We start from the raw sequence: 18,266 nt of genomic DNA on the forward strand, positions 1-18,266 counted from the left end.
CCACCCCATACTTTGCAAGTGAGCTCCTTCCCAGGCCTCCAACGGTTCCGGAGTCTCCTGCTGAACTGCCAGCGCAGTGTGTGCACCAGATGTGTTGTGTGTCCTCTCCCCGAAGCTCAGCGGGTGGGGTAATGTCATGCGGGGCCACCAGAGGGCAGTAGACACCGTGACTGGGCCAGGGCACATGCTGGCACTCTGGCAGCAACATCCTGGTCGGTTGTGGGGAAAGCCCTGGGTGAGGGTTTCCAGCCCTGGGTTGCACAGGGGGTAGATCCTGATGTTCAGGGCAGAGATCCTCGCCCCCGCAGCAGATCAGGCCTGGTTTTGAAGAGCTGCTGAGATGCTGCCGGAAGCTGCTGGCTGCCACGCAGACTGGCCCTGGGCTCACTGACACGCATGGGCGTCCCCAGCCTAGAGCACCCGGCATGTGCACCCAGGTCCTCTGCAGAGTGTCCCGGAGCATGCTGGGCCTAGGGCGCCACACTAATCTGACACATCCTCTCCGCCTCAGGCCTACCTGTGGGAGCAGCACCAGCGCCTGCAGCACCCGCTCCTCAAGCGGCAGCCACCAGCCGACTCCCTGATGGTCCCTGCCACCCACGGAGGGCACCGGCCTCTCTCCAGGGCCCAGTCATCTCCTGCCACCGCTACCATTGCCCTTCCTGCCCAAGAAGCACCCACCAAGGCACTCTCCTTGCCGGTGCAAGAGCCGCCTGCCAAACCACACTTCACAACAGGTAATGTGGGAGCTCCAGGAGGGTTGCAGGTATGTCACGGCTCCACAGGATCCATGCTTTGGAATGGTCTCTAGGAGGACCCCTTCCATGCCAGGCCCCTAGGGGTCTTGCTCTTCCTCTAGGGCTTGACCACCTCCTGAGAACAGACTCCAGAGCCTGCAGCGCTCCTGCTTAGCACTGTGAGCTCTGTCCAGTGAGTCCAGCCGAGAGACCCTGATGGAGCTTTGTGCACTTGTTAGGGGCCAATGCACCTTGTACTAGTAGCAGTGACACTCAGTGTTGTCACAGCAGGAAGGGCTGGCTATTCATTAACTGGCACACAGAGCAGGAAGGCCTTAGGGTAGCACAGAGCAGTGAAGGATAAAGCATGGTCCATTGTGGTTAGCCCAGCACCCAGCCAAGCTGCAGTGAAGGCCTTGGTTCCAGCTCTTCACAACATCCTCTGGCAAGGAGTTCCACAGATTGACGGTGTTAAAGAAGAACTTCTTTTTGTTTGTTTTAAACCAGCTACATATTAATTTCATTTGGTGACTCCTACTTCTTTTTTTATGGAAAGTAGTAAATAACTCTTCTTTATTCACTTTTCTCCATACCAATCATGATTTTTATAGGTCTCTGTCATATCCCCTCTTAGACATCTCTTTTCTAAACTGAAAAGTCCCAATCTTCTTAATCTCTCCTCTTCCATACTCCTACTCATTTTTCTTGTCCTTTTCTGAATTTTTTCCAATTCAAGATATCTTTTTGGAGATGAAGTGATCACACCTAGGGTATGTCTACACAACAGAGTTTTGTCGGAAAAACTGCCGTATTTCCAACAAAATTCCAGGAACATCCACACTGCAATTGCATTCTTCCACAAGAAAATCGAAAGAACAGAGGCGTTTTTCCAGCATTGGTAATCCTCATTCTACAAAGAAGAAGCCTTTTTGCGAAAGAGCTCTTTCGTCAAAAGGCGTGTGTGGACGGCGAAGAGGGAGCTCTTTCGGAAGAAGAGGAAAGAAGAAAAAGCACAGGTTCCCTGGTGGCCATTCCGTCCATAGCAATAACAGCTCACATGCGAGAGAGTGTCCATTCAGTCTGAACGCTCTCTTTCGAAAAAGCAGATCACTTTTTTGATGCACTTTTGCAGTGTGGATCCTCTCTTTCAGAAGAAGTTTTTTCAGAAGCTCTCTTCGGAAAAAAGCTTCTTCCGAAAGAAGCCTGTAGTCTAGATATAGCCCTATATGCAGTATTCAAGATGAGGGCATGCTGTGAATTTATATAACAACAAATAGTCGTGTAGCACATTAGAGACTAACAAAAATATATTATCATGAGCGTTGTGGGCAAAACCCACTTCCTCAGATGAGCAGAGTTTCTCCAGTCTGCTTATCTGAGGAAGTGGGTTTTGCCAACGAAAGCTCATGATACTATATATATATTTGTTAGTCTCTAAGGTGAAACAGGACTGCTTGCTGCACACTGAGTGGATGTTTTCAGAGAATGATACACAATGACTCCAAGATCTCTCTCTCGAGTGGTAACAGCTAATTTAGTCCCAGCATTTTATACATATAGTTGAGATTGTTTTCCAATGTTCATTAGTTTGCATTTATCAACACTGGATTTCATCTGCCATTTTGTTGCCCAGTCATCTAGTTTGGTGAGATCCTTTTGAAGCTCTTCACAGTCTGCTTTGGGTTTAATTATCTTAAGCAGTTTTGTATCATCTGCAAATTTTGCCACCTTGCTGTTTATCTCTTTCTTCAGATCATTTGTGAGCATATTGAATAGGTTGGGCCCCAGTGTGGGCCCCTACAGGATTCCACAAATTACCTCTCTCCATTCGGAAAACTCACCATTTATTCCTACACTTTGTTTCCTGTCTTTTAACTAGTTACCAGTCCATGAGAGGCTCTTCCCTCATATCGCATGAAAGTTTCCTTTGCTTAACAGCCTTTGGTGAGGACCTTGTCAAAGGCGTTCTGGAAATCTAAGTAAACTATATCCACTGGATCCCCCTTGTCCTCATGCTTTTGACCCTTCTCCCCAAAGAATTCTAGTAGATTGGTGAGGCATAATTTCCCTTTACAAAAAACATATTGGCTGCATCTAGACTGGCATGATTTTGCGCAAATACTTTTAACAGAAAAGTTTTTCCATTAAAAGTATTTGCGCAAGAGAGCGTCTATACTGGCATGTGCCTTTGCGCAAAGGATTTGCTTTTGCGCAAAAGCATCCGTGCCAGTGTAGATGCTCTCTTGTGCAAAAAAGCTCCGATGGCCATTTTAGCCATCGGGCTTTCTTGCGCAAGAAATTAACTTGGCTGTCTACACTGGCCCTCTTGCACAAGAATACTTGCGCAAGAGGACTTATCCCTGAGCGGGAGCATCAGAGTATTTGCGCAAGAACCACTGATTTTCTACAGTACAAAGTCAGTGTTCTTGCGCAAATACTCGCGGCCAGTGTAGACATGTGGCAAGATTTTGTTGCTTTTGCTCAAAATCATGCCAGTCTAGATGCAGCCATTGACTCTTCCCCAACAAATTATGTTCATCTGTGTGTCCAAAAATTCTGTTCTTTGCTATAATTTCAACCAGTTTGCTGGTACTAAAGTTAGACTTAACAGCCTGTAATTTCCAGGATCATCTCTAGAACCCTTTTAAAAAATTGGCATCACATTAGCTATCCTCCAGTCATGTGGTACAGAAGATGTTTTAAAGGATAGATTACAAATTCAGTTACTACTTCTGCAATTTCACATTGGAGTTCTTTCAGAACTCTTGGGTCAATGCCATCTGGTCCCAATGACCTTTTACTGTTAAGTTTATCAGTTTATTCTAAAACTTCCTCTAATGAGACCTGAATCTGGGACCGTTCTTCAGATTTGTCACCTAATGGTTCAGGTTTGGGAATTTTCCTCATGTCCTCAGCTGTGAATACAGATGCAAACAATTCATTTAGTTTCTCTGCAATGATCTTTGAGGGTCTGGTTGTTTAGCAGACTTCCTGCTTCTGATTTACTTAAACATTTTTTATTATTACTTTTGAGTCTTTCACTAACTGTGAAATACTTTTTTGGTCTTCCTAATTATATTTTTACACTTCGTTTGCCAGAGTTTATGCTCCTTTCTATTTTCCTCACTAGGCTTCAACTTCCATTTCTTAAATGATGCCTTTTTTTGTCTCTCACTGCTTCTTTTACTTGATTGTTAAGCCATGGTGGCACTTTTTTGTTTCTCCTTCTGTTTTTTTTTTTTTAATTTGGGGTATAAATTTAAGTAGAGCGTCTATTGTGGTGTCTTTGAAAAGTTTCCATGCAGCTTGAAGGGATTTCATTTTTGGCAATGTACTAACCTCTTTTTTGTGTAGTTCCCTTTTCTGAGATTAAATGCCACAGTATTGGGCTGGTGTGGTGTTTTCCTGCCACAGGGATGTTAAATTTAATTATATTATGGTCACTCTTTCTAAGTGGTCCAGCTATTTTCACCTCTTGGAGCAGATCCTATGACTAAATCAAGAATTGCCTCTCCTCTTGTAGATTCCAGAACCAAGGCTATGTCTACACTACAATGATCTATCAGCAAAAGGTATGCAAATTGTGCTCCGCAATTTGCGTTCCTTTTTCCAATACAGGCAGTCCCCGGGTTACGTACAAGATAGGGACTGTAGGTTTGTTCTTAAGTTGAATTTGTATGTAAGTCGGAGCTGGCGTCAGCTGCTGCTGAAACTGATCAGTTTCAACCGCAGCTGAATCTGTACGCCAGTTCTGACTTACATACAGATTCAACTTAAGAAACCCAGGCGTCCCCAAGTCAGCTGTTGCTGAAACTGATCAGCGGCTGATTCCAGGAAGCCTGGGGCAGAGCAACTCTGCCTCGGGCTTCCTGTAGTCAGCCGCTGGTCAGTTTCAGCAGCTGCTGACTTGGGGACACCTGGGGCAGAGCAGCTGGGGTGCTGCCGGGTTGGTCCGGGGCGGCACTGCGGGACCAACCTAGCAGCCCCCAGCTGCTCTACCACAGGGGTAGGCAAGAAAAGCCTGGTCTGCTGGGGGGGGGCACTAGCTGCACTCCCCCCCCAGCAGACCAGGGAGACGGGGGTGGCGGGACCGCCCAAGTCCTCCACGGCTTTGCTCCGTCTCCCTGGTCTGCTGACCTGGGAGACACGGAGCAAAGCCGCAGAGCACGCGGGCAGCGGGACAGTCCAGGCGCACCGCGGCTGTCCCACTGCTGGCGTGCTCCAAGGCTTTGCTCCCCGTCTCCCTGGTCTGCTGGTCAGTGGACTTTTGTGCAAGAGAGCCTCTAAACTGCATGGACAGCGCATGGAGTATAAACTGCATGGACACTCTCATGCAAGAAAGCTGATTGCCATTAACAGAATGGCCACCAGGGCTCCTGTGCTTCTTTTGATAGGCTGTTTTTGTGGAAAAACCCGTTTCCTGTCCTGTTTTTGCTCTTGCGCACAAAGGAGTTATTCCTCGTAGAAATAAGAATACCTATCCCACAAAAAGCCCTCTTTTCTGTCCATTCACTGTAAATTTACTTGTGCAAAAACGCACTTGAGGTGTGGATGCTCTGCGGGTTTTTGCTCAAAACCCTGTAGTGTAGACGTAGGTTCAGAGACTGTGGAGCTGAGCCCAGCGCTGGGTCATGGAGCTCGCAGGAGGGAGGGTGTCCACTAATGCCCCATCGTGCTGTTGTGTTGCAGGGCTTGTGTATGACTCTGTGATGCTCAAACACCAGTGCTCCTGTGGGGACAACAGCAACCACCCTGAGCATGCTGGGAGAATTCAGAGCATCTGGTCCCGCCTACAGGAGCGGGGTCTGCGCAGCCAGTGCGAGGTAGGTGAGAGAGTGGAGGCTCAGCTGGTGCTGCCAAAGCCGGGGGAGGCCACTGACAGTGGGCGTCTTGCGTCAGGAAGACCCTGGTCTCCCTGCAGAGGTGGGAGCGGAGCCAAGACTCACAAGAAGCATGAGTCCTGCCAGGGAGTTCCCTTGTTTCTGGGGACGAAAGCATGAAACGCTTGGATCGAGATCTCCAGGTGCTGGCCAGGGCCCACTGGCAGCCATGCATGCTGCCCACAGTGCTTCCAGCTTTGTGCCTCTCCTCTGGCTCCTGACCCAGTTCCAGCCCTCAGCCCTGCTGACCCCGCGCTTTGCACCGCTGGGACATAGCCGAGAGCATGGACATTAAGTATCACCACAGATGCCAGTGACAGCCCGCGCTGGGCAGTGCCATGTCTCTGACCCTGCAGCCACAGCCTTGCCCATGTACAGCCTCAACCTCTATGCAGTTAGGCCATTGGAAGCCGCCTGGCACTGACCTAGCTGTGGACGTGTCTTCACTTAAATGTGGGGGCTCCCAGCCCACCAGCGCATCCACCCCCAGGCTCTCCTTCCTGGTGCTCAGGTGCTGATCCCAGCCTACAGCTCTCATTCAGGCCGGTCGCTTCTCCGGGTAAGGCAGGGACGGGAGCCCCGCCAGAGGAGGCACATGGGCATACAGAGGAGGAGTGCCCCGTCCCTGCCGCCCGAGGCTGCTAACTTGCCCTGCTCCCGTTTGTTGCCAGTGTCTGCGGGGACGCAAAGCAACCCTGGAGGAGCTGCAGTCGGTGCACACTGAGCGCCACGTCTTCCTCTACGGCACCAACCCCCTCAATCGCCTCAAACTGGACAATGGGAAACTGGCAGGTAGGAGCCTGGGCTCCCCTCCCCCATAGGGACAGTACCCTGCACTGGGCACAAACTGCCTCCTGGGGGGACTGGTGTTCCCGATGCCCCTGGGCACACAGCCATCTTAGGGCTCGCACACTTTGGGCATTGTGCAGTTTGAGACCCATTTGCTGCTTCTGCACACTGGGGCCCAGCCCTCTCCCCTGGGTGCTGATCCCCAGGCCCCATCATGTGCTGTGCCCACACTCGAGGGCTAAGGGCAGATCACAGAGGGAGCTTCTGGGTGTGCTGGAAAACCTGCATCCAAGTGGGCTGACTCCTGCCCAGCAGGCAGCTAACACTAGGGGTGTGTCTAGACTACAGGGTTTTTTCAACAAAAGTGGACTTTTGTCGCCAAAACTATACCTGCGTCTACACTGCTGCTGAGTTCTGTCGGCATAACGTCGATAGAACTCGGCAGTTTTGTCGGCGGCTGTAGACCTCATTCTACAAGGAATAACGCCTTTTGTCGACAGAGTTCTGTCGATAGAAGGCACTATTGCATCTACACTGTCCTTTGCCTCTACACTGTCATGTCGACAGAGCGGCTTGCTTTGTCAACAGAACTGGCTGTAGTCTAGGCGCTCTTTGTCAACAGAAGCATTGTCAACAGTATCTGCCTGTCATCTAGGCTGTGTCTAGACTACATGCCTCTGTCGTCAGAGGCATGTAGATTAGACACATAGGCAAAGGCAAATGAAGCTGCGATTTAAATGATCGCGGCTTCATTTAAATTTACATGGCTGCCGCGCTGAGCCGACAAACAGCTGATCAGCTGTTTGTCCGCTCAGCGCACTAGTCTGGACACTCCCCTGCCGACATCAAAGCCCTTTGTCTGCAGCCCCGTTATTCCTCGTGGGATGAGGTTTACCGGGGCTGCCGACAAAGGGCTTTGATGTCGGCAGGGGAGCGTCCAGACTAGCGCGCTGAGCGGACAAACAGCTGATCAGCTGTTTGTCGGCTCAGCGTGGCAGCCATGTAAATGTAAATGAAGCCACGATCATTTAAATCACGGCTTCATTTGCCTTTGCCAAAACAACAAATCTACATGGCTCTGTAGACGGAGCCATGTAGTTTAGACGTACCCCTAGACGTACCCTAGCTGAGCAGGTTGGCTTCCTCAGCTGCAGGCAGAATGCAGGCTCCAGTGCACCCCAGGGCTGGTTCTCCACTGCATGCAGCTCAGCATGGCTCTGAGTAAATGCCACCCCAGAGGCAGAGCTGGAGGCAGAATGTGGGGTGGACATGGCCAGGCCAAGCCTCCACCCCTGCCTGCCATGGCACTAGCCCCAGGGAGGGGCACGCTGGCTCCAGTTCATCGCCATGCGCCCATTGCAGGCAGCTTGAGGTTGTTCAGTCCAAGCCAAGGGGGTGCGTCAACTGGGCCAGGATGCTGCTGCTAAACTAATCTACCCACTCCTGGCAGTGCAGATGGGGTAGGCTCCTGAGGTCCCTGGCAGGAGCCAGTCATAGGAGAGAGCTGAGCAGCAGCCTGATTGGGATGCCCTGACTTCTGGGGAGGGGTAGGAGCAATAGCCGTGGGGTGCTGCCCTCTGGCCCTGCTGGGCTCAGGAGAAGCAGATACATGCAGCCATCCCAGCTGGTCCCACTGCTGCCACTAACCCCCGTCCCAGCTCTCCAGACACTCCCATTCAGCTCCCTGCATCATTCCCCAGCACATTCCCCCTGCCCAGGTGCCGGCTGCTGCAGGCTCTGTCCAGCTCTGGCCATGCGTCTCCGCCAAACGCTGGAAGGTAAAGCTGAACGCTTTCCTGGCAGCCAGGCCAGGTGTCTCCTGCCCCCAGGCCTTTCCCCTTTCAAGTGTCTCCTGCCCCCCTCACCCTCAAGGCACCTTCTACCCCCCTCACCCTCTTGCCCCCCAACCCTCAGGCGCCTCCTGCCACTCGCTGCCACCCCCTAGCTGCTCCTTCTGCCTGCCTGACAACCTGTAGTGCCCTCTCCCTGGCCCTGACCGCCTCTCTCTCTTGCAGGGATCCTGTCGCAGAGGATGTTCGTCATGCTGCCCTGTGGGGGCGTGGGGGTAAGTGACAGGCTCTGCTTAGTGGGAGGGTCTCACGGTGGGTGGCTCTGGGTGCTGGGCCTCTTGCCCAGGCTGGACAGAGCAGGAACCCTCCGCCCCCAAGATGGAGCCGGTAGCACTGGGGCTCAGTAACTCAGGCCCCCCGCCCTTGCCCTGTGGGCCTAGCCAAGCACGCTGGCCCCTGGACAGCCATTGGCCCTGTGGCCACGGAGCAGCTCAAGGGACCAGTCATCTCCAGGCGATGGGCTCCCAGGGTCAGGGCAACCCCTCCCCCCTGTCTGTTGTTCGTGACAGTCATGGAGGGGCTCAGCCAGGTGCTGGAAGCCTGGTGCCCTCAGAGCAGGGTTGGTCCCAGCCAAGGCAGGCCAGGGGAGTAGGGAGGGACCCAGGTGGAGCAGGGTTCGAGGGGCAGAGCAGTAGCAGTAGGGAAGAGCAAACCAGCTGTGCCCCTTGCCCAATGCTCCAGACTCTTCTGCTGCCTCTTTCCTTTCGCAGCTTGCTGCGCTGGTTTCTGTCATTCACTGCACTCTCCTCTGTCTGTCTGTCTCCCTCTCCTTCTCTTTCAGGAAGTGTCTCACTCTCTCCTGCTCTGGCTCTCCACCTCCCCTGCCCTTGCTGCTGGGCCACTGGCCCCGCACCCTCCCATCTGCACCTTTTCTCCTCTGCCTCCCCTCCTCCCCTCTGGCTGGCCCCTCCCCCAGGCAGAGCAGAGCGACGCTGCCCCTGTCTGTGGGCAAGGGGCGTTTGAGCCGCACACATGGACTTGATCAGAAGAGACTGAGGTTTCCGCTCTGGCTCGGCCCATGACGTGACCCTGATCAAACCAAGATGTTTGTTTAAGCAATAAAATAAAATAATGAAGGTAAAATGCGTTTTCTCCACCCCGGCCCCAGCCCCAGGTACCGGGGAGCCACACTGCGCAGAGCCTGCATTGACTCCCTCCCGCCTCCAGCCCTGCTCAGCCATGGGCCGGGGCCACGTGGGAAGCTGATGCCCTGGAAGCTGGCCCAGCCTGGGCTCTCAGAGTGCAGAGGCCTGCCTGGCTTGGGAACTGGCGTTTGGGCATTCAGCCCCTTTGGCTGCCCTCTGAGGCCTGGGCTTCGGCCTGTGGCACCGAGCAGCCAGCCAGCAGGGTGCTGCCAGAGCCAGCCCGCATGGATGCTTTGACCCCTCATAGACTCCCCCGTGCCCAAGCGCTTCCGGGGTGGCCTGCCCTGCTCACTGCATTCCTGTCCGCTTGCTTTCAGGTGGACAGCGACACTATCTGGAATGAGCTGCACTCCTCCAATGCTGCCCGCTGGGCCGCCGGCAGCGTCACCGACCTGGCCTTCAAGGTGGCCACGAGGGAGCTCAAGGTAGTAGGAGGCCAGGAAATGAGCACTGGCACGGTGCCAGTGGCTGGGGTGGGAACCCCCGGCCATTGCCTTGGATGGTGGGGAATCACAGGGGTGCACCTATCCTCCTGTGTGGGTCTCGGCAGTGGTTCTAGGCCTTAGTGCAGGCCCACCAATGTCTGGAGCCCTGGACAGCAGCCTCTCCAGGCATTTCCTTCTGGAAGGCGTAGGCACCTGGACTTTATCTGGATGGGGCAACGGAGGGCATTGGTGGGGTCAGCAGGCTTGACATGGTGGTGAGAGGGCTCCTCTCGCCAGCCAGCTCAGAAACAGAGGCAGCCAGGTCCCTTAGACATGCCAGACCTTTTCTTTCTCTCGAGCTAAGAGAGATGCTAATTCAGCATGGGAACAAATGGCAGCCAGCAAGGAGGGGCCCAGCTGGGAGGTGCCACCGATGGCAGGATCTGGCAGGAGGATTTCACATCTCTGAGTGCCATGACCAGAATCACTGGGGTCTAATGGTGGCGGCTCCGTGCAGTGGCTCCAGGACTGAGCTCTGGCTCCCCCTAGACAGGCCCTGCAGTCACACTCCCATCGGAGCCTGACAAAAACTCCTGTGGCCAGGCAGGCTGAAGCGCTTCTGGGTGTGGATCACCTCAGTATCCTCTAGGCTGCATTGGGTTGGAGAGAGCACCCCGGATGCCCTCAGGGAAAGCCTGACCCGTGTCCTGGGAGCAGGGGGAAGAGATGGGCAAGAACAGCCCCACAATCACAGTCTTTCTCTTGTCCCCAGAATGGCTTTGCTGTGGTGCGACCCCCAGGACACCATGCGGACCCTTCCACTGCCATGTAAGAGCCTTCGTCTCTCCCTCTGACCCTGGCTGCTCTCCGCCCAAAGAGCGTGAGCCAGGCTGCTGCAGGGAGCAGGCCATGGACCCAGCTTTGGCTCCCCCTTGTGTAGTATGGGACCAACCAGCAGAGGGGAGGAGAAGCAGTGAGGAGAGGGGAAAACCCGCCCCACCATGAGGGCAGTGGGTGGAGGGCAGGGGAAGGGAGCACCCGCCCCATCCAGAGGGCAGGGGAGAGGCTGGAGAACCAGCATGGCAGCGGGGGTGGCTGTCTGGGAGGACACGGTGGCTGCTTGGGGAGGAGGCCTAGACACTAACAAGCTTCTGCTCTTCCCTCCTTATAGGGGTTTCTGCTTTTTCAACTCAGTGGCAATAGCAGCTAAGCAGCTGCAGCAGAAGGGGAAGCTCAGTAAAATCCTCATTGTGGACTGGGTGAGTCTCCTTCAGCCCTTCCTCCCCCCACACCTTCTCCCCATTCCACCCTCTCCTCGGCTGTTCCCCACAGTTCCTCCTTGCTTGTTAGTTCTGGGCAGAGCCCAGTCAGCTGTATGATGCAACAAGTCACATGTCCCCAGTGATGTAGATAGACATGGAAGGGCTGTGCTCTTTCTCTCAGGAGTGCCAGCTGGACTGTAACGCAGCCAACAGGCAGCCAGCTTAGACTGACGGATACAGCATTGTCCTGCCTTAGAGGCCAGTGGCTTTGCTGATCGGGGTTACGGGTCAAGACTGAGGGGCACTGGCAGAGTTTAGTGGGTGGGACAGTAGTGACTGCAGGTCAGGATGGAGAGGCACTGGCAGAACTGTGGAGGTGAAGTTAGTAGGTGGCCGCAGGTCGGGATTGAGGAGCATGGCAGAGCTGGGTGGGGGGTGGGATCCCAAAGATGCAGCCTGGAACTGGGACCCCTTAAGTGCCCCCTTAGCTCTCCAGCCTGGGCTGTCTCTCACAACAGTGTGCTAGTGACCAGCCCCCAGGTGCTCTTATCACTCAGCACAATCCTGCACCCAGCTAGACTGCATGGCTGCTCCCAGAGCCACTCACAAATCACACCGAGAAAGGTACCAGCTAGTTCTCTCCAGCCTTACATAAGAACATAAGAACATAAATGATCTGGAGAAAGGGGTAAGCAGTGAGGTAGTAAAGTTGGCAGATGATACCAAACTGTTTAGGATAGTCAAGACACAAGCAGACTGTGAGGGACTCCAAGAAGATCTCACCAAACTGAGTGATTGGGCAACAAAATGGCAAATGAAATTTAATGTGGATAAGTGTAAAGTAATGCACATCGGGAAAAATAACCCCAACTCTACGTACAGTATGATGGGGGCTAATTTGGCTACGACAAATCAGGAAAGAGATCTTGGAGTTATCGTGGACAGTTCTCTGAAAACTTCCACGCAGTGTGCAGCAGTGGTCAAAAAGGCAAATAGGATGCTAGGAATTATTAGGAAAGGGATAGAAAATAAGACCCAGAATATCTTACTGCCCCTGTATAAAACTATGGTACGCCCACATCTTGAATACTGTGTACAGATGTGGTCTCCTCACCTCAAAAAAGATATTTTGGCCTTGGAAAGGGTTCAGAAAAGGGCAACTAAAATGATTAGGGGTTTGGAACGGGTCCCATATGAGGAGAGGTTAAAGCGACTGGGACTTTTCAGTTTAGAAAAGTGGAGACTGAGGGGGGATATGATAGAGGTCTATAAAATCATGAGTGGTGTGGAGAGCGCCGATAAAAAAAAGTTATTTATTGGTTCCCTAAATAGAAGAACTAGAGGACATCAAATGAAATTAATGGGTAGCAGGTTTAAAACTAATAAAAGAAAGTTCTTCTTCACCCAGCGTGTAGTCAACCTGTGGAACTCCTTGCCAGAGGAGGCTGTGAAGGCTAGGACTATAATAGGGTATGTCTACACTACAATGTTAGTTCGAACTAACAGACGTTAGTTCGAACTAACATTCATAGCCGCTACACTAGCGCTCCGCTAGTTCGAATTTGAATCGAACTAGCGGAGCGCTTAGTTCGAACTAAGAAAACCTCATTTTACGAGGATTAAGCCTAGTTCGAACTTACTAGTTCGAATTAAGGGGTGTGTAGCCCCTTAATTCGAACTAGTGGGAGGCTAGCCCTCCCCAGGTTTCCCTGGTGGCCACTCTGGCCAACACCAGGGAAACTCTATGCCCCCCTCCCGGCCCCGGACCCCTTAAAGGGGCACGGGCTGGCTACGGTGCCCGTGCCAGGTGCAAGCCTGCCAGCACCCAGCCGGCAGATCCTGCACCTGGCACGGCACAGAGCCACCCACCCGATGTCCCCCAGCCCACCCCCTCTTCCCGGGACCAGGCTGGCGGCTCCCGGGAGTTTGCCCTGGACCGCAAGAGGCGGGCACCTTCCTGGGCTAGTGCGGACATCGTGGACCTCGTCCACGATCTCCGCACTAGGCACAGGAAAGTGGCCGTCTAGGGCAGGAGAGCTGCCAGCCTGGCCACCCAGGAGCAGGTGTGCATGAAAATCAAGGGGGTCCACTGAAACCCCCGACCCTGAGCCCTGAGCTTACAATGGCTGTCCTGGGTCAGACCAAAGGTCCATCTAGCCCAGTAGCCTGTCTGCCGACAGCGGCCAACCCTAGGGACCCTGGAGGGGATGGACCGAAGACAGTGACCAAGCCATTTGTCTCGTGCCATCCCTCTCCAGCCTTCCACAAACTTTGGGCAGGGACACCACTCCTACCCCCTGGCTAAGACTACTCCATGGACCCAACCTCCATGACTTGATCTCACTTCCCTTTCAACTCTGTTCTAGTTGTAGCCTTCACGCCTCCTGCAGCAAGGAGTTCCACAGGTTAACTATTTGCTTTGGGAAGAACAACAACTTTCTCTTACTAGTTTCAAGCCTGATACCCATTCCTTTCCTTTGGTGTCCTCTAGTCCTTCTTTATGGGAACTCAGGAAGAACTTTTCTGAATGCACCCTCTCCACCCAACCCCTGCTTTTAGAGACCTCTATCCTGTCCCCCCTCCGTCTCCTCTTTTCTAAGCTGAACAGTCCCAGTCTCTGTAGCCTCTCTTCATATGGGACCTGTTCCCAACCCCTGATCATGTTAGTTGCCCTCCCCTCTCCCAGCCTTTCTCTTCCCCTCTCCCACCTCCTTTTCCCAGTCTCCCCCAGTTTTGTTCAGTAAAGACAGAGTCAATGTTGGAAGAAACGTTATCTTTATTTTGTACATCAATAAGAAGGGGGGCTAGGGAAGGGTAAGTGGAAGGAGGTGAGGGAGGATTGGGGTACGAGCCCCCAATGGGGAGGACTGGGCTGGCTCTGCGGGCTTCTGGGGGTGGAAGCTCTCCTGCAGCCCCCCGATTGCCCCCTCTCCCCAGATGGCAGCCTGCGGCAAGTGCAGCCGGGCTGATGGCTGAGTGGTGTGATGTGCCCAGTGTGGGTACTCCGGGCACTCCAAGCCAGAACTTCTTTGCAAGCGGGGCACCCCTTAGAACTGTCTGTCCTGGGTGGGGGTCGGGACCCTTTAAGCGCAGCCCTCGGCTAGCCTGAGACAGCATCTCCATGCTCTAAGTCCTCCTCTGATGCCCTGCCGGCACTGCTTCCGGCCATCCTTAAGCCCTGTTCAGAGTCCACTCAATGTGGACTTGCTAGTTCGAATTAGCAAAACGCTAATTTGAACTAGTTTTTAGTTCTAGACGCGTTAGTTCGAATTAGCTTAGTTCGAATTAACTAATTCGAACTAAGTTAGTTCGAACTAGCGCTGTAGTGTAGACGTACCCATAGAGTTTAAAGAGAAGCCAGATAATTTCATGGAGGTTAGGTCCATAAAAGGCTATTAGCCAGGGGATAGAAATGGTGTCCTTGGCCTCTGTTTGTCAGATGCTGGAGAGGGATGGCAGGAGACAAATCGCTTGATCATTGTCTTTGGTCCACCCTCTCTGGGGCACCTGGTGCTGGCCACTGTCGGCAGACAGGATACTGGGCTAGATGGACCTTTGGTCTGACCCAGTACGGCCGTTCTTATCTTCTTATGTTCATACTCTTCAGAGCTGCTCCATCTTGCCCTGATCAGAACCTGGCCAGTGTAAGTTTATTATCCAGTCCACCTCTTCCTCGCTCTGGAGAGGACAGGCACCGTAGAATCATAGAATCACAGAGCTGGAAGAGACCTCAGGAGGTCATCAGGTCCAGCCCCCTGCTCTAGGCAGGACCAATCCCAACTAAATCAACCCAGCCAGGGCTTTGTCAAGCAGAGACTTAAACACCTCTAGGGATGGAGATTCCACCACTTCCCCAGGTAACCCATCCCAGTGCTTCACCACCCTCCTAGTGAAACAGTTTTTCCTAATATCCAACCTGGACCTCCCCCACTGTAACTTGAGCCCATTGCTCCTTGTTCTGCCATCCATCACTACTGTGAACAGCCTCTCTCCATCCTCTTTGGAACCTCCCTTCAGGAAGTTGAAGGCTGCTGTCAAACCCCCCCTCACTCTTCGCTTCTGCAGACTAAATAACCCAAATCCCTCAGCCTCTTCTTATAGGTCATGTGCTCCAGCCCCCTAATCATTTTGGTTGCCCTCCGCTGGACCCTTTCCAATGCCTCCCATGTCCTTTCTGTAGTGGGGGGCCCAGAACTGGACACAGTACTCCAGATGTGGCCTCACCAGACCACCTTGTATCTTGGGGAGGGTCTTCATCTTCTCAGTATTCTTGATGCTTCCAGCGTAGGTGGGGCAGGAGAAAGGCCAAAGCCTGATGCCACTGTCCCCTAGAAGGCACTTGTCGGAGATCTGTGCTGTCTTTGTGCCTGGGCTCCTCTGGGCTGCTGGCTCTGGAGCCATCCATGGACAGAGAAAATGGAGCTTGCTTACAGCCTCTCTCTCACGTAGGATGTTCACCATGGCAACGGCACCCAGCAAGTGTTCTACAAAGACCCAGATATTCTCTACATCTCATTACATCGCCATGACGACGGCAACTTTTTCCCTGGCAGCGGGGCAGCGGATGAGGTGAGAGCATTGGTCTCTGAGCCTCTCCCAGATTCCCTCAGCTCCGTGTCTTCTGGGAGGCAAGAGGGTGGGAGCAGCATGTGTGGCGGGGGGCAAGCTGGAGCATGGAAAGAGCAGAATTAGCCAGATTCCCTGTTGAATGGACTCATTCTGACCCCTTTGGCACTCTTATGAGCATCATCCTCCTGTGCATCACGGAAGTTCACATGGAGGCCTGCCAAGAGCCAATGGTGGTCGTGTGCTCCTGACCAGGTGGAGCCTGGCATGTTTTGGTCCATGAGCCGTCCCAGCTCTGGCGAGCCTGCTTGAGGTCGAGGGGCTGAAGACGTGGCAGCTCCTTCGCTTAACGGGGAGCAAGAAAGAGCCGGCCTGAAAGCACACACACAGGGAGGAGATTTCTGAGAGGAGGGAGCTCTTTAATCTTGCAGATATAAGCAGGAGGAAATCCAGTGGCTGAAGCTGAAGCCAGACAAAGTGAGACTGGAAACAGGGTGTAATGATTTAATGGAGGGAGGGGCACACCCATCAGAACAGCCCCCCAGGGACGAGCATTCTCCATTGCTTGGAGCCTGGGTGTCCCTTCGTACAAGATCTGCAGGATCGACAGGGAAAAGCTGGGTGGAGACCAGGGATCAGCAAAGCTTGGACAAGAGAAGGGGAAGTTTGTACGGGTGCAGGCTGATTTGGGAAGTTTGGGCAGGGCCACGGGGCTCCTTCTGCTTGGAGAGGCTGGGTGAGATTATGGAAGGTCTGAGCAGGGGAGGCTGGCCAGGGCGAGGGAGGCAGAGCAGGGTCTGTGCTGTTTTGCCACTCGAGTGTGCTCAGCACCTCTCCTCTGTCCTTGACTGAGCTCTGCTTAGTCCTGAGGTGGTCCCCCCCCCACAGCCGCCCTGCCCACAACCACCCAGCCTCCCCCAGGGCTGCGCTGTGCCAGCCCCCACCCCGGCTGTGTTGTCCCTACATCACCCGGGAGGCCAGCCTGGCTCCAGGAGCACGGAGGGCGAAGGCCTGAACAAGGAGCCCGCTCAGCCCCTTTGCAAAGTGTTCACAGGGGTTTGTGCTGTGAAGCGAGTGGCTTGTCGAGCTCCCGTCCCTCGTCCAGGTGGGTGCCCCAGCGGCTGTGGGCGGGTTACGATGCTCAGCCGGTAGCTGCAGTTACTAGGCACCTCGAGCTGTTTTCTGCTCCACTCCTCCCTGCCCGTGCTACAATCCCCATAGTTTCACCAGGCAGCTGCTGGGCACAGGTGGGAGTGTCAGCGCCTCCTTCCACACACGCCCAGCTGTGTGGGACAAGGCCGCTGTCTGGCCGAGGACAGCTCTCCAGCAGCAGATGCGCTGAGATCCACCCTGTGCATCAAGCTGCCGCCAGCCAGCGTCACCTTGGGCAGCTATCTCAGGGTTGGAGCAACCCTGATGCAGGCCCAGCAGGAATCTCCCTGGGGATTATTTCAGGGACGTCCAGGCCCTGGTGCCCAGGTTGTAGGGAGACCCCACAGCTCCTTACCGGGCGTCAGGGCTCTGCTGGACAGTCCGTGTGAGGGGCAGCCTGAGCCCAAGGACCAGGCCACGTCGGCTGTGGAGCATGCGAGTCTCCAGCCTGGACCTGCAGCCAGTCCTGGCTGGGGAGCTGCCCTGGCATGGCACAGAGGGCATGCGGGGCCCTGCATTGCTCACCACGCCCCCTGCTGCAGCGCTCTCCTGTTCTCTTCCAGGTTGGCTCTGGCGCTGGCAAGGGATTTAACGTCAACGTGGCTTGGACTGGTGGGCTTGACCCACCCATGGGCGATCCGGAGTACTTGGCAGCTTTCAGGTAGCCTTCCTCTGGAGGGTTCTGTTCACAGCCGTGCCCCTCCCTGTCCGATCACCTCACCCCGTCTGCCTCTCCCCATCCCTTCCCAGCCTCCCCTCCCCATCTCCCCCTCACAACTCGCCCTGTCTGCCTCTCCCCATCCCTTCCCAGCCTCCCCTCCCCGTCTGCCCCATCACACCTCGCCCTGTCTGCCTCTCCCAGCCTCCCCTCCCCGTCTGCCCCGTCACACCTCGCCCTGTCTGCCTCTTCCAGCCTCCCTTCCCCGTCTGCCCCGTCACACCTCGCCCTGTCTGCCTCTCCCCATCCCTTCCCAGCCTCCCCTCCCCGTCTGCCCCATCACACCTCATCCTGTCTGCCTCTCCCAGCCTCCCTTCCCCGTCTGCCCCGTCACACCTCACCCTGTCTGCCTCTCCCAGCCTCCCTTCCCCGTCTGCCCCGTCACACCTCGCCCTGTCTGCCTCTCCCAGCCTCCCTTCCCCGTCTGCCCCATCACACCTCATCCTGTCTGCCTCTCCCAGCCTCCCTTCCCTGTCTGCCCCGTCACACCTCGCCCTGTCTGCCTCTCCCAGCCTCCTTTCCCCGTCTGCCCCATCACACCTCATCCTGTCTGCCTCTCCCAGCCTCCCCTCCCCGTCTGCCCCGTCACACCTCGCCCTGTCTGCCTCTCCCAGCCTCCCCTCCCCGTCTGCCCCGTCACACCTCCCCCTGTCTGCCTCTCCCAGCCTCCCCTCCCCGTCTGCCCCATCACACCTCGCCCTGTCTGCCTCTCCCAGCCTCCCCTCCCCGTCTGCCCCGTCAC

General features: G+C 54.7%; 1 protein-coding gene across 6 annotated transcripts in view; it reads left to right on the top strand.

The window, feature by feature from the left end:
* HDAC7 (histone deacetylase 7) overlaps positions 1–18,266 on the top strand; it is a 219,339-nt gene that overhangs the window by 193,272 nt on the left and 7,801 nt on the right. For all 6 annotated transcript variants that reach the window (XM_075902093.2, XM_075902094.2, XM_075902092.2 and 3 more), the window contains 9 exons: positions 512–737; positions 5,427–5,560; positions 6,289–6,409; positions 8,422–8,471; positions 9,719–9,826; positions 10,599–10,654; positions 10,998–11,085; positions 15,538–15,657; positions 17,370–17,467. In XM_075902093.2, the coding sequence (XP_075758208.1) occupies positions 512–737; positions 5,427–5,560; positions 6,289–6,409; positions 8,422–8,471; positions 9,719–9,826; positions 10,599–10,654; positions 10,998–11,085; positions 15,538–15,657; positions 17,370–17,467 (1,001 nt within the window). The remainder of the gene's footprint in view (positions 1–511; positions 738–5,426; positions 5,561–6,288; positions 6,410–8,421; positions 8,472–9,718; positions 9,827–10,598; positions 10,655–10,997; positions 11,086–15,537; positions 15,658–17,369; positions 17,468–18,266) is intronic.

This window comes from Pelodiscus sinensis, chromosome 31 (assembly GCF_052426305.1).
Source record: "Pelodiscus sinensis isolate ZL-2025 chromosome 31, ASM5242630v1, whole genome shotgun sequence".
NCBI classification, from domain to species: domain Eukaryota; kingdom Metazoa; phylum Chordata; order Testudines; family Trionychidae; genus Pelodiscus; species Pelodiscus sinensis.